We start from the raw sequence: 15268 nt of genomic DNA, 5'->3' as shown, positions 1-15268 counted from the left end.
TTCCCTTAAAGAAAAAAAACCTAGATCCTTTGCCCCACCCAGGGCCGGCTCCAGGCACCAGCTTGCCAAGCAGGTGCTTGGGGCGGCCACTCTGGAGAGGGGCGGCACGTCCAGCTATTCGGCAGCAATGCGGCGGACGGTCACTCCCACTCCCTCACTCCCACTTGGAGCGAAGGACCTTCCGCCGAATTGCCGCCGCAGATCACGATCGCGGCTTTTTTTTTTTTTCCCCGCTTGGGGCGGCAAAAACCCTGGGGCCAGCCCTGGCCCCACCTTGAGCATGCCCCTGGACCAAACTCACCATGTTTAGGGTGTTCGCCGAGCTGCGTGCTTGCCAAGGGACAATGAAAAACTGATTTGTATGTAAAAAGAGGTGTATTTTATTATAACGATTTGATGCTGTGCGTAAACTAACAATCATGGTTCGATGTAATGTTTCTTGTGCTTCTGCAGATATGGCCTTCAGGGGAACCCCCTACGCACCGGGGGAGCGCCTCCACCAGATGAGGAAGCGACCAAGGACATGCATAGAGAGGCCAGCTTTCCATCCCACTCTATTTCAGGCACTTGCTGCCACCTCCTCCCTCATGCTAGGGGGCTCTGTGTCCCCCCCCCCAGACCTTCCCCCATACTAGGGGCTNTCCCCCCCCCCAGACCTTCCCCCATGCCAGGGGCTCCGTATCCCCCCCCCCCGACCTTCCCCCATGCCAGGGGCTCTGTGCCCCCGACCTGCCCCCATGCCAGGGGCTCTGGGTGCACTCCCATGCCCCCCAGCCCCCCCATTCCTCCCAGCACAATACAGTGGCCCTGTCTCTTTTATTGGGGGGGGGGAGCAGGGGCCGGGCCGCACAGGGGGGCGGGGGGCGATGACGTGGCAGGGCGGGGGGGGGCGTTGCTAAGCGCAGCCGGGCCGAACAATCGGAGTCTCGGATCAGCAGGAAAGGAAAGGAGCCAGCCACGCCCCCAGGGCGGCTTGATGACGTCAGAGCGCGCGGGTGGATGGCGTCTTCCTCGCGCCCCGAGCGGTTGGCGCTCTCGCGAGATGGGGGCCGGGCCGGGGTGAGCCGCGGAGCCGGACGCAGGGAGGTGGGGTGCGCGCGGCCCCGCTCCCCGCCTGCCCAGGACATGGCCCCGAGGAGCCGCCCCGCAGCGACCCCCGCGCCGCGCGCCGCCGACATGCGCAGGAGAGGGGCCCGCAAGCGCCTCAAGTTCCGGGCCGATGACGTCTGCTCCGAGCGGGGTGAGGGCCCCGGGTCATCCCCCCTCCCCCGCCGCCCGGACGTGGCGGTGACAGCCGCCCTTCTGGCCCTCCCCGAGTCACCCCTCCGTGCCCTGTCCCGGCTGGGGCGCCCGGCTCCCGACTCACTCACCCCCCCGTCCCGTGGTGGGGGCGCCCCGGCACCCGACTCGCCGCCCCCCTTCCCCTGTCCCGAGGTGGGGGCGCAGCCTCTTGGTCACCCCAGTGTGGGTGGCGCCCACAGTCCCTGGGTCCCTGACCCAGCAGGGGGTGCGCACAGTCACTGGGTCAAACCCCCTCTCTCGCTACCACTTTCAGACCTCTTTCCTCGGGTGGTGTTAGAAGCCCCTTCTCTGTAGATCCCTCACCCCAGTTGCTAGGCAGCCCCCTCCCATTCCCTGACACCTCTCCTTTCTCTCGTCCTGCTAGTGACGGTGGCGGATTATGCCAACTCTGACCCTGCCATCGTCAAATCCGGACGCATGAAAAAAGCTGTGGCCAACGCGGTGCAGCAGGAAGGTGAGTCTGTCCAGAGATCCTGCCACCTGGGCTGTGCACTGCCCCCTCCTCTGGCTCCCCTGGTTAGTCAAATGCCTGCACCTTGCAGGTTGTGGGGGTGATACCTGCAGCCCTCTGAAAATCTGGATACTTATTTTGGTGCCTAGATGGGAGCTGAGCTTCTTTGGAAAATCTGGTCCTGAGTATTGTATTATTTGTGTTGCAGTAAAACCTAGGAGCGCCAGTCATGGATCAGGCCCCCTTGTGCGGGGTGCTGTACAAACAGAACAAAAAGACAGAGCCTGCCCCACACAGCTGGCAATGTCTACACGGAAGCTCTACAGCTGTGTCACTGCAGCATAACTACCACCTATGCCAAAGGGTGAGGTTCTGTCTGCACAGGTAATCCACCTCCCTGAGAGGCAGTAGCTTTGTCAACGGAAACATTCTTCTATTGACACAGCATTGTCTATACTGGGGTTAGGTTGGCTTAACTACGCTGCCCAGGGATGTGGGTTTTTCATACACCTGAGCAGTGTAGTTAAGCCAACTTAATTTTCTAGTGTAGACCAGGCCTAAGTAACTTATCCAAGAGGTTGCACAGGAAATCTGCGACAGAGTTGGAAATAAAACCTAGATCTACAGATTCCTTAGACAGGAAGGAGTGTCTGGTGTTGCAAGACCTCTACTTCTCCCTTGACTGAAGCTGAGAATATTGTATTAAGAAATTTGCCAGTTTACATCAAATTTTATACAGCTTTCCTAGTGAAAAATCCTGGGTGGGGTGAGGGTGTTTAAGCTAATGCTGCTGAAATTCCTTTCCCAGGTTACAGGCGGTGTCTTACTTTTTTGAGGGTGTCTCTGATGTCTTTTTGATTGCTGAATCTGTCTGTCTAGCTAGCAGTTTCTCAAAGGGCTGTTGCAATCAATAGTCTATGCTGCCAACATCTGCTCTTTGTTTTCATTGCCATGAGTAGCTGAAAACCTATTTGAGTCAACCTCCCATTTTTAAATATAAATGGTCACATATGTAGAATGACCGACAATTTATTGACATTAATAACAAAAACTAAGGACTTGTCCACCTGGGGAAATTTACCAATATAATTATACCATTATAGTTATACACTTCCAATGTAACATAAGCTAAATCACAACAATGCACTTTTATTCTGTAATACGTGTCCACACAGGGAGCTATTCTGATACAGTAATGCTGAAAAAATTTCCCCATGCAGACAAGCCCTAAGAGACAAGGAGCAGATATCAAAATAAAGAAATGCAGGAACATTACAACATACAGACTCTAGACAGGAAAATGTGAAAGCTGACAGCACAGGGATGCATTAAATGGAAACTTCCACTCTTAAAAAAGAGCTCCATGTAGTTCATGTGGGCTAGACTCCCCTCTGAGTCCCTAGCAATCACATTTATCTTATTTATATATAGCTTTTTTTTCCCTGCTCTCTTTTCCCTCTCCCTGTTGCTGTGAAAGATCCACACATAGTCAGAATCAATTCCCTCTCTACAAAAGAAACCATGGCACTGGCTGCATCCAAAGTGCTGTCAAATGTACAAAATAAACTGAAAAAAAAAAGCTATTTTTTTTCAGTTAGAGTAACTTTATGTGCTACAAATACCTCTACATACAAACATTTCAGAAAACAATGTGACTACTTTTTTAAAGTTATTGACATCCTACTAAATAGACTGCAAGGTGAACCTTTTTACACCTGTCATAATTTTATGGTACCTGTAAGGAACAAGCACTCAGGTTTCAAGCCTCTAGTCTTCACCTGTCTCTGGACTGGGACCCAAATCCCTCTCCTTCTGACCGGGGGCTAGGCTGCAATCACTGTGCACTTATTGGGTATTTGTACACAGCTCATAGAAGTGAGCCTCACAGCCTGGGTCAACAGACTTGGGCTAGAGGTGAGCTCACGCTCTATAAATAGCTGTGCGGACCGTGCTTTGAAGGTGAGGCTTGGGGCAGGTTGGTTAGTTTGTAGAGGAGTTGTAGTAACCTTCTTCCCATGAAGTTGAATGCAATCCCTGGTCCACAATGGTAGATAGAACATTCATAAATTTAATATAATATGGTCTTCAGATACTGCATGTGGTTGCAATGTCTGTCACAACCACTGTCTAAACAGCAGAGGAAGTAAACTCAAATGTATATCTGGTAATTTGTTCTTCCAACTGGTCCCTTTTTATATTTGAGATACTCTCCCATTTCCATCCCAAGTGATCCCTTCCAAAAACTCCCTCTTTGAGTGACAGCTCCCCAGGCACGATCTGTCTCACATGCACATCTTTTGTGCTCTAAGACAGCACAATCTCCTCTCTCTGTCTCCCCTTCCTGTTAGGATTTAAACAGCATCCCTTACTTGGATCCTGGCGGATTACTCTGACAGTTCCATATCATCTTCCTTTAGTGACAGTACATCCTGTCTGTTGTCATACAGGAAAATAGAACATGAATTCAGGCCTTGTAGAGATGAGGCATGGTCCTTGCAAAACTGAAAATGGCAGAAAGAGGTCCACAGGGCAAGAAAGTCTGTCATATGCAGAAGATCAGTTAGATCTGTCAGAGGAGCAGGTGGATTCATTCATAACTCCCCATCACTCTAGTTATGCCATTGGGATTGTTACCAAGCATCCACTTTTATGACGTCAGAAGAAATATCCTTTCTTGTATATTAGCAAAGACTGCTCATGTAGATGCCTCTCAAATAACTGCAGCCAGCCCTCGTAGACCCTAACCAGCTCATGCTACTTCTCATAGTGTACTTAGTATGTGTGTGTAATCTATTTCTTCTGGTTCTAGTAAAATCCCTCTGTGGTTTGGAAGCCTCACGTGTTCCTGCTGAGGAAGTGCTCTCAGTGACTGGAGAATCCTGTGACAGTAGCGATGAAATGGATGCTAAGGAAAGCACCAACGAGAGAACTGCCTCTAGAAAAAAGAAAAGCAAGAGGCACAAAGGTATGACTCCTTCACTCACCCAGTCAGCTCTGCAGAGTCCTTGCTGGGATCGTCTTCTGCGACTGCTGTTTACAGATCAGCAATGTGTCTCTTCAAAGAGTTCAGTGAAGTGTGTTTGTGCATGCACTTGTGTGCACAAACGCTTAACCAAAGGAATGCTAGGTAGGAGACATGGTTCAGCTCCCTTTTCTTACTGAAGGTGGATTGTTGCAATTGATTGAATCATGCCTAATTGGTTGATTTCGACCACGTATGTGCTGCAGATAAAAACTTTCCTGAAACACTATATAAAATCCTATGGTTATGCCACATGAAAGGAGACCTGCAAAGAGAGAAACTTTGTGCCTTATTTATTATTTTGATGTGTCAGGAGAGCACTCTTCTCCCCCCCCCCCCCCAAAAAGAAAAATAAAGGGTGGCGATTGCTGAATTGTTTGTATAAAGTATCAGGTATTACCTGTTCTTGTGGGAGGATTCCTTGAATGACTAGAGAACAGGAGTGAGAGCTCTGAAAGCTGGTATAGGGTGTTGTATCTTTCACGCAGCGCTTATCTTCCAGTTGTTTGTTAAGAATGTGAGTTAAATAGTCTGTTAACAAAAACAGACTTAAACAGTTGGGCTAAAAATTGCTGCCCTTGTCACTTGCACAGATTCCATTCTCGTGCCTCTTGGGATGTTCTCCTAGCTCTGAGAATTATTCCAGCAAAACAAGAAGCCCAGACTATGTACTGCTAATGTAAAAAGCAAGCCAAAACCACTTTTTCCTTGGTGGAAGAGTTGGGTGCTTTTATATTATGAAGCACAAGCCCAATTTCTTCCCTTTTTGGATATCACCTGTCATCCTGCAAACATGAAAGCGTTCAAGAAATGCAAAAGATAGGGATTCCATTAACATCATTAACTCTGCAACTTTTGCTGTTGTTACTTATTTAGCAGTTTAAGCAATAATTGAAAATCTATAAATGGGCATTGTGGGGAGATTAATGTTCATATTAAGAACATAAGAATGGCCGTACTGGGTCAGATCAAAGGTCCATGTAGCCCAGTATCCTGTCTTCTGACTGTGGCCAATGCCAGGTGTCCCAGAGGGAATGAACAAAACAGGTAGTTATCAAGGGATCCATTTCCTGTCGCTCATTCCCAACTTCTGGCAAACAGAGGCTAGGGACACCATCCTTGCAAGCGCAGTTATACCCAGAAAAGTGACTGTAAACTGACACAACCTTCTAGCAGGCTAGCCGCAGTGTGTATTGGAATTAGTCGTGTTGATTTGCCGCTACAGTTAAAATGTAACTTTTTTTTTTAGTTGCTGTTAGCCTTACAGAATTAACACTGCTCAGGCTCATTCATCTTCAGCACAGCTATCAACTAAGTTTGATTATCAGGTCCAGCCTCATTGTCTTCAAATTACGATTTCAATTACATCTGTGAAATCCCATGGAATACACAGAATTGCATGTCTGTAACTGAGAGCAGCATTTGCTCTGCATAATCCTTATTGCTGGCAACAATTATGGAATATCAGGGTTGGAAGGGACCTCAGGAGGTCATCTAATCCACCCCCCTGTTCAAGGCAGGGCCAATCCCCAGTTAGATTTTTGCCCCAGATCCCTAAATGGCCCCCTCAAGGATTGAACTCACAGCCCTGGGTTTAGCAGGCCAATGCATGAGCCTGAAAGAACACAACTTGAGTCTCAGATTCGAGCCTGAGTTTGTGAGGCTAGCAGTTCATTAAAGATGAACTGCTAGCCTCACTATTTCACTAGGAGGGTGGTGAAGCACTGGAATGCATTACCTAGGGAGGTGGTGGAGTCTCCTTCCTTGGAGATTTTTACGGCCCGGCTTGACAAAGCCCTGGCTGGGATGATTTAGTTGGGAATTGGTCCTGCTTTGAGCAGGGGGTTGGACTAGATGACCTCTTGAGGTCCCTTCCAACCCTGATATTCTATGAGATGTTAGGGTGTCTTTTTGTGGGGTCAACTGAGCAAATTTGTAGCAAAGGACCCAGAGTTGTGTTTTTTAGTCACTTCTGAATAAAGCTGTGTTTCAGCAATTCTATTTTGTGCAGCTCAGTAGGATGTAAGTTGCACCACAGTGCAGATAAGCTATATAGCTGCTATCAGGGTGGGTTTGATTTAAATCACTAGACAGGAAGACTCAATTTAATCATGGATTTCTAAATAAAAGTACATTCTTATTGGTTGTTATAACCTTAATACATATTCTTCACAACTCAGAGATAGATGAGACCTAAACTGGGTTTCTCTTACGGCCTGCTGCCATTATAGGTTTTCCTTTCTAGTGAGAGAATGGCATGGCTCTCAAATCAATAGAGGCTACACTCAGAGAGACCTCAAGACTTCAGGAATATGCTGCTCAAACAGTTTCACTTTTGTTTCTACTGCCTGTCCCTCCCTTCTCACATATATCGCCAGACTTCTTCTCCTTGTCCAGATCTATTCTTCCCCCAACAATCTTCTATTTATTGAACTTTTTGAAACTTTGCACTTTGAGAGAGAGGTAAGGGATTGACTCTGTGCACACAAATTTGCAGAGGGACAATAGGGTTGAGGTCTGTTATTTCTAACCTCTATATATTATATTATTTATTTAAAAACACTTTTTCTGTTAACAAGCATGTTATCTCTGGAGACACAAATCCCCAGTTTGAGAACTGCAAAACTAAGCATCTCTGATGGTATCTTCTAGACTGAGCACTGAGTCCCATTGGGTAGATATAAAGGTAACCTAAATAATCTATACAGAAGCCCCTGGAACCCCATAAAACTGGGTCCCTAATCCATGAACTATTGGAACTCATTTACAAAACTTTTCTTAAACATTACATGAATATATTGTCTCATACTATAGAATTAGAATTTATAATCCCTATTCCATGATGAGATATCTTTGAGCTATAATGTATCTTAATTAAAACTATCTTTAGATAGGTTTTTTCCTCAAAAAGCATTTTATCAAAAAAATCTGATTTAAATAAAGAAAATCCAATTTTTATTTATTTTAAATCATTGATTTTTATCCACCCTGGTTGCAATGCTGTGGATACAGGATTATGAAGCTTCACAGTGCAATGGTTAATATCCTAGCTGAAATTCAAACAGAATTTAATTGCATGTAGTTGAGAGGAAAACTGTAAGTTTTTATAAAGTAACTTTTAGTTAATTTTAAAGAAATTGACTTATGTGGTCCTTTCCATCTGAGAATCTCAAAGCATTTTACAAATAATAATGAATTTAGCTTCACAGCAGTCCTGTAAGATAAGAAACAGTTCCCCATTTTAGAGATGACAAAATTGAGGCCGAGAGAGTTTCCAGGAGAAGAAGCCTGGCACAATGGTCAGGGCAATACTCCAGGACTTGGGTGACGTGCGTTTAGTTTTTTGCTCTGCCTCAGACTTTCTGTGTGACCTTGGGCAAGTCACTTTTTAGTTTCTCTCTCTGTCTGTACAATGGGTAAGGCTGTAAAAAAATATATACATATATCCTGGGCTGTGATCTTGTTGCAGAAACCACAACTTTTAACACAGTTTTTTAGAGTAGCTGCAAATTTGAGTGGCATCGCTAACCCATGCGCCAGGTCACATCATCATTCAAATTTGGTCCAGCCACTCCTCCATCATGCTTGCCTTTGGGAGCCAAGTGGGACAACCAGTGTATCTTATATGTTGCTGCTTTGGAAGGTAGGCTGCATGCCTTGGAAAAATGTGCTGGCAATATTCCAGATAGGTAACTGCAACTTTAACAAAGTGTGGCAGCAACTTTTGAACCAAAAAATGCAAACAGCTTTCCACAGCCTTAACAATGGGAATAGGTGCACCTCCCTGCGTCACCAGGGGTGAGTGAGGATAAATATCTTAAAGATTGTGGGGCGCTCAGTATTTTAGCCTACAGAGGACCTGAATTTCCAAGGTAAACAAAGCAGTTTTTTACAATGCTCCTTTACCGTCATAAAGAAGAAAAAACATGCCGAAGCCCAAAGTGACATAAGTCAATAGAAGAGCCAAGATCGCCTGGACTTTCAGACATGAGTTTTAATCTCAAGACTATCATTCCTCCCCAACTTCTATCCCTCCTTGAGGAGTAGCTACAGATTAGGTTTGAAATCTTTGGGCCCCATACAGCCCCCAACCTAACAGGGCGTGCATTACATCCAGGGTGGATTGATCTACATCGTGATTTAAATCAGCGGGTGGGAGAAGCCTTGATGGATGGATGTTTGTTTTAAATCATTGCTTTTAATCATGTTTTGCATTTGTACTTTTTAGTTCTTTTCCTAAAGAAAGGTTCATGCTTACTAGTTGATAGACATTAAAACAAGTTCATTTGCAACTAAATATAGCCTTTACACTAAATTTGGTGCTTCTTTTTGCTAACTGGGAAGATGCACTATATCTATACACATTTATTTTAACAAATATATAGCGTAACTTACGTTTATTCTGATTCTTAATTTTTACATTTATCATGGTAGAAAATGGTGACTGATTCCTTTCTAATTTACTGGATGATGATTAAAAAGGTTATCAAAACATTTTACATTTAAAACTCATTTATTAAACAAAGGAAGTATTGTGTAGTTAATGAATTGAACAGATTTTCTGATCGCCATGTCCTTCAAGATTTTAGAGCTAGTAAATCATATCCTCTCGCACTTAGTTTTTATTCGTAGAGGGGAAGACGAAAACAAGCTTTCCAGCTTTTTCAACTTCCGAACCAGTGTCACAACTTTGAATGAATAATTGAACTGAACTAGTTGAATAAACTGAAATTAAGAAAATACTCTTTCTGGACCTGCAAAAAGGCTACTGCAGTGTCAAAAGCTGGTTTAGCCTTTGTTTGCCAGAAGCTGGGAATGAGCAAGGGGGGATGGATCACTTGAGGATTCCCTGTTCTGTTCATTCCCTCTGGGGCACCTGGCACTGGCCACTGTTGGAAGACCAGATACTGGGCTAGATGGACTTTTGGTCTGACCCAACATGGCCATTCTTATATTCTTCTTTTCTTATGTTAACAAACTTTGGTTCCAGGTGCTCAGCCAGTGACTTGACATTCTTTAAAACTTGGTAGCAAATATGTACTGCTTAATATTTTTTGTGTAAAATTTAAATAATTTTAACATATTTTAAAAAGTTTAGGCCTAAACACAGGTTGTCAATTTCAAATTTAATTTTAAATAGGATAATAAAAAAAAACCACCTATATTTAATTTAATTTTAAAAATTCTATTTGGGGATTTAAAAAAAAAAATCACTTTTTACCTACCCTTGTTACATCCAAATGAAAGTTCTCTCCCACAGTTCTCAATGCTGAGTAAGGCCTGTAGAATCTACTGAGATATCCGTGTCCCAAAAGGTATCTTAACTTTTAATACTTGAGCAGAATCCATCAGCATTGATAGTATTAGATTGTTGGAAAAATATATGTGCTTTGTGCACAGGTATTTCTAGGTGCATTTGGAATTAAACAAGTATGTGAAACTTTAGTCTAGTGGAACAGTTTTGAGAGCTCTGTGTGAGTGGAAATGGGTTGTTAATTACTAGAGAAGCCTTCTTGGAAGTGTTGGCTTTCCTGAAAGCTGTAATTGAAATGTAGATAAAACAAAGCACCTTTTAAAGGTGGGTTACACAAGAGATAATGACAGTCAAAAAGGGAAACTTTAAACTAGGCAACTCCCACCTTTTAATTTTCTCTGTATGTGTTTATGTATCTCCTTACTATATGTTCCATTCTATGCATCCGATGAAGTGGGCTGTAGCCCACGAAAGCTTATGCTCAAATAAATTTGTTAGTCTCTAAGGTGCCACAAGTACTCCTGTTCTTTTTAATGACTAATAAGTTTTTCTCTCTTTCTACATTTTGTTTATGCTGATAGTGAAATCCCAACGGTCTCTAAAGCACCAGTGGGGCCTATGGGTGGGTCTACACTTAAAAAGCTGCAGCGATGCAGCTGCGCCGCTGTAGCACTTTAGTGAAGATGCTGCCAAGCTGATGGGAGAGCTTCTCCTGTTGCCATAGGAGCTCCATGTCTGTGAGAAGTTCTCCCGTCAACATAGCGCTGTCTACACCAGGGGTTAGATTAGCATAATGGTGTCACACAGGGGTGTGGCTTTTTCATACCCCTGAACAATGTAGTTATACCCTACAGAGTGTAAAGTCTAGACCTGGCCTTAGTATGTAAAAATGGTCCATCCTCAAACACTTGTTTCCAAGTCTTTTGGGAAGGTTAGTGTTGTATGAGATTTGGTGTAACAGATACCAGCGCTCCATAATGGTGCTCTGATGATGCCTCTTATAAACAAAGCACTGACCCAAAGGCAGCGGTAGTCTTTATGGGGTAACACTATTTTGGAGTTCAGGTGCCTCTAGCCTTAAGTTTCTTCATGATGAGCTACTGTAAACGAGCGTATGGACTGAGCCCGTCTTTGGCTAATGTGGCCTCTGGGTTGTCCCACAGCCACCTCATTTACAGTGTGTGTGTGTGTTCATGGCAGGTCGTGGAATAGTGTGCAACAGAGAGGAGCCAATCAGCTCAATTTGCATGCCTTAAGGTTTATAAGGCAGGGGCTGTAACACTAATGTGTGTTTGCTATGCTTAGAAAACCCTGATGAGGCTGTTGGAGAGGATTATCCCATTGACATCTGGCTGTTGCTGGCCTCCTACATACGTCCAGAAGATACAGTGAAGTTTTCTCTGATTTGCAAAAAAGCCTGGACTGTCACTTGCACTGCTGCCTTTTGGACCAGACTCTACAGAAGGTGCGACCACAAAGAGTTTGTAAACATACGCTTCAGTATTTGTGGGTGTCCATCAGTGTCGGACCAGAATTTGCTACAGAGCTGTTAATAGGGATCTATCTCCTCATTGGGTCAGTCATGCTAGATGTTGGGACATGGTTCTTTTCTAATGAGGTTGCAGCATGTTTGCCTCTGAAATCTTTGCCATTCTATAACTGGTGGTGATTGGCATCCTGTATCCTAGTCTGGGCTGTTTCTATTAAATGTTGGTTTGGAGAACTTTAAATAGTATTTCTTAAGAGATTTGCTTCCTATCTGGTCTGTTTCACAGCCTGAAAATAACCACTATTTTGTAATCTTCCTGTATGTCTAATGTTTAAAAATGTGGTGAGCTCTAATTGTCAAGGCCTAAACACTCAAAATATGTCGTGCCCATAAGAGTACGTCTTGTGTGCAAAGCTCTCACAAAATGCTTACAGGAAAGTAATGGCATTGCCTCATTTTGAAGGATTAATTTTTGGGTGATGTTTTGCCTCTTAATCTCAGGCATTCCTTGCGGTGATCTGCCCATAAATCAACCAGGGGCAGGACTTAATGAAAATAAAGGCATTGTATCCGACTGTGCCGGGTTTTAGGAGCAACCACGAAGATGATAGAAGTGGGAGATGGTGCAGAAGAGGAGGAGGGAATAGATGGAGAGCATATAGGTGTCAGCTCACTATGCAAAAGTTCAAGCTTCTTCCTCTGGTCACATCCTTGACTCTCCTTTTTCACTGGGAAGACTGACATTTATTCCTATTATTAAACATTTATCAGACAAAATCAGCGTTCTTTTCCTATTTGTACTCTTGCCTGTTTTCTGTTTTGCTTCTCAACCTCTTTGTACTCTGTGCCACACACTAAAGATACTAGAGACCTTGCTAAGTCTCACTCACAGCCTTGGCACATCGTGATGCGAAGACCTTTTGAGACTGGCAGGCCATCTAATGCAGAAATAGTATGGCAGACTCTGAAGATGGCTGCAGACTCTGAAGATGGCTGCAGGTCTCCAGACACCAGCTATATATGGAGGGGCAATGTGACTGCCAAGAGATGTCAGTGGGTGATGTGGTATAAAAGCAGAGTTTGATCCCTTTGTTCAGTCACCTTCTTTAACACTTATTTTGTAGCTCCCTGAGATTTACCTGAAATCCAGTACAGTTATGGCTTTTCAAGGGGTGTTGGGTTTGTCCCTGTTTCCTTTAGGCACTACACTCTGGATGCATACCTGCCTCTCCGTTTACGGCCAGAATCGATGGAAAGGCTGCACTGCCTCCGTGCGTGTGTCATCCGTTCGTTATACCACATGTATGAACCTTTTGCTTCTCGTGTCTCCAGGAATCCGGCTGTTCCAGAGACTACCCCCAGCACTTTAAAGAATTCCAGCGTAAGTAGTAGTGTTTGGGGAAGTGAACTAACCTGTGTTCAGCTGGTACACTCTCTCTGCTTTTTGTTATTCCCCTTTCAGAGAAATAAATCTGATTCAGATGGACCCTAGTGAAATAAATGCACTAGATCAGTAATATACATAGGAAGAGTCTGACTTCTGAAGTTTTATCAGTTACCTGTGTTTTTGTACAGCCCCTAGCACAATGGGGTCCTGGTGTGTAGTTCCTAAGCACTCCAGTAATACAAATTAGGAAAATGTCATTTTACAGTGATGGAAGCTCAGTCACTGACACAATCCACAATTGTCCCCTTCCCTCCTGTACACAACCCAGGTTCCAAAAGGAGTTTGAGCTAGGGAGGCATTTTTGTGTACTACTTGCACTGTTGTAACTATATTATTTTGGAATGTTTCTTCTGGGTCAGTGGCAGAGGATCACAAATGCCACTGACAGCCTCTAAAAGGAGAGTCCTTTCACACCGCGCTCCTGCAGACCATCACCTTTGGTTTCTCTGAAGGGGGGAGTGTCATGAGGTGGGGAGCTAGCGTGCAAAGCAAGTGCCTGCTTTGGGGTGTGGCTGTGAAGCTGGGGAGAAATTGTCTGCTGTGTCATTGGGCAAAACCAAACTGCAGTCCTTGCTTAGAGCATTTGTGTATCTAGCCCTCTTTAGTCACTGTTTATCATTAACCCCTAGTTCTGTCTGTTTCTAGCCTGGCTTTAATTTACTATTGGCTGACACGTGGCAAGCCAGTTTGGTTTTCGGTCTCAAGGGGAGTGGTTTTGGTTGGACACTATACCATTGATACTCAGACTGAGGCTTGGGAGCCGAGCCATAGGTGGCTCTTTAATGTGTCTCTTGCAGCACATGATGTTAAAAAACTGTATCATTTAATTATTAACCAATCAGGATGCTTTTACTGTGTTATTAACCAACTTGTCGAATACCCGCAGTCATTTTACTGTGAGAGTAAATAAAACAATGAATTCCCATGACTGTGGCTTTTTGGGGTAATGTTGATGGGTGATTTGGCTCCTGAACCCCTGAGATCTGAGTATCACTGCTGTATGCAAACTACAACAAATCTATTTCTTTGCTGTGCGACATCTCTGCTGCTTCTGTCCTTCCCCATGTGAAGACACTGCTAAAGTGGCAAGTTGCCCTGAGATAAGACTGAGAACAGCGAGCAGCAACAGGTAGGTTGTGCTGCAGATCAGGATTAAGATGCATTTACAGCCTTTTGTGCACAAGTCCTCTGCACCTGTTTGCTCCCTGACCTAATAGAGAATATCACATTCAGGCAATGCCTTCCTTAAAAAGAAGGGAAAAAACCTGCAGTTCCACTAACCTCCTGTTATAGTCTCAGTCCCTCTGAATCTAACCACCTGTCAGAGCAGCCTGAACCCCATCCATCTATTGTTCTGATTAGTAGACCCCCCTCCTCCCGCAGTGGAAGGGTCAGTGTCTGGGATTCATTCACGTTCACATCATAACGGCTTTGGTGCCCACTCCTGGTGCTTCTACCATACTAATAGTTTTGTAAAGAATCCTTGCGTGTAATACTTTATTACCATTCACTTAAAAAAGGAAATTAAATGACGATAAGCCTTTGTTAGAATAACAGTAGAGGTCTGACTTCAATCCATCGAAGCATACAAATGCCCTTGTACGTCTGGACTCCAGACTCTGTCCTCTTTGTTCCATGTGCTGCAATGCCTAGGCGCAGTGGTGTACATTGAATGGAACCTTACATTTCCTCTGTGATTCCTTGCTTTCATGGGTTTTGGTTAGACCCCTAGGGGTCTGTTAACACTGATGGGAGATGCTCGTGTAAACTGTGCATGCAGCGAAGAGAGACTCAGACCCCTATATTACTGAATCCAGCTTTTCCTCTTTAATTTCCTTTCTTCTTTCCCTAGCATAGCTTGTGTGGGACACTGGAGCCGTTGTGGTGTCAGCAGAAGTGTTTGCCCTTTAAAGACACCCCCATTATTTTTGGTGGAGCAGCAGGCCATACGGTGCACGTCTGAAGGGCAGGACGGCTGACACGTGGATGACATCCTCTGCCCCTTAGGAGGTACTTACCGTTTTGTGCTTAACTACTTGCCATGATCACATGAGCTGTTAGATGAAGCTGTCTGTAAGGGCACGCGCTGGCTCTGGGTCTCTAGACATACACACACTGGCTCTGATCAAACTGGCATGCTAAAATAGAGTGGTCGTGTCATCGTGTGGCGGGAGGGACTAACCGCCCGAGTGTAACCCAGTCAGAAGTGGTAGGAAGGTACTTGCACAGCTAGCCTAAGCTCCCCCCATGGCCACTCTATTATTTTCAGCATGTTAACTTAATTCCAGCGAGTGCATGTAGGT

The 15268-nt window shown here is 44.6% G+C and overlaps 1 protein-coding gene across 2 annotated transcripts; it reads left to right on the top strand.

Moving 5' to 3' along the window:
* Positions 1 to 984: 984 nt before the first annotated feature.
* On the top strand, positions 985 to 15268 carry TMEM183A (transmembrane protein 183A; the record flags this gene model as incomplete). Of its 2 annotated transcripts, none has more annotated exon segments than XM_034767573.1 (6): positions 985 to 1240; positions 1667 to 1756; positions 4563 to 4718; positions 11335 to 11494; positions 12719 to 12899; positions 14823 to 15268. In XM_034767573.1, coding segments are annotated over 6 exon segments (882 nt in total). In that variant the 5' UTR covers positions 985 to 999.

The sequence above is a fragment of the Trachemys scripta genome, chromosome 4 (genome assembly GCF_013100865.1).
Source record: "Trachemys scripta elegans isolate TJP31775 chromosome 4, CAS_Tse_1.0, whole genome shotgun sequence".
NCBI classification, from domain to species: Eukaryota; Metazoa; Chordata; order Testudines; family Emydidae; genus Trachemys; species Trachemys scripta.
The sequence above is the reverse complement of the archived record's forward strand: the minus strand, read 5'-3'. Positions and strand labels throughout refer to the sequence as shown.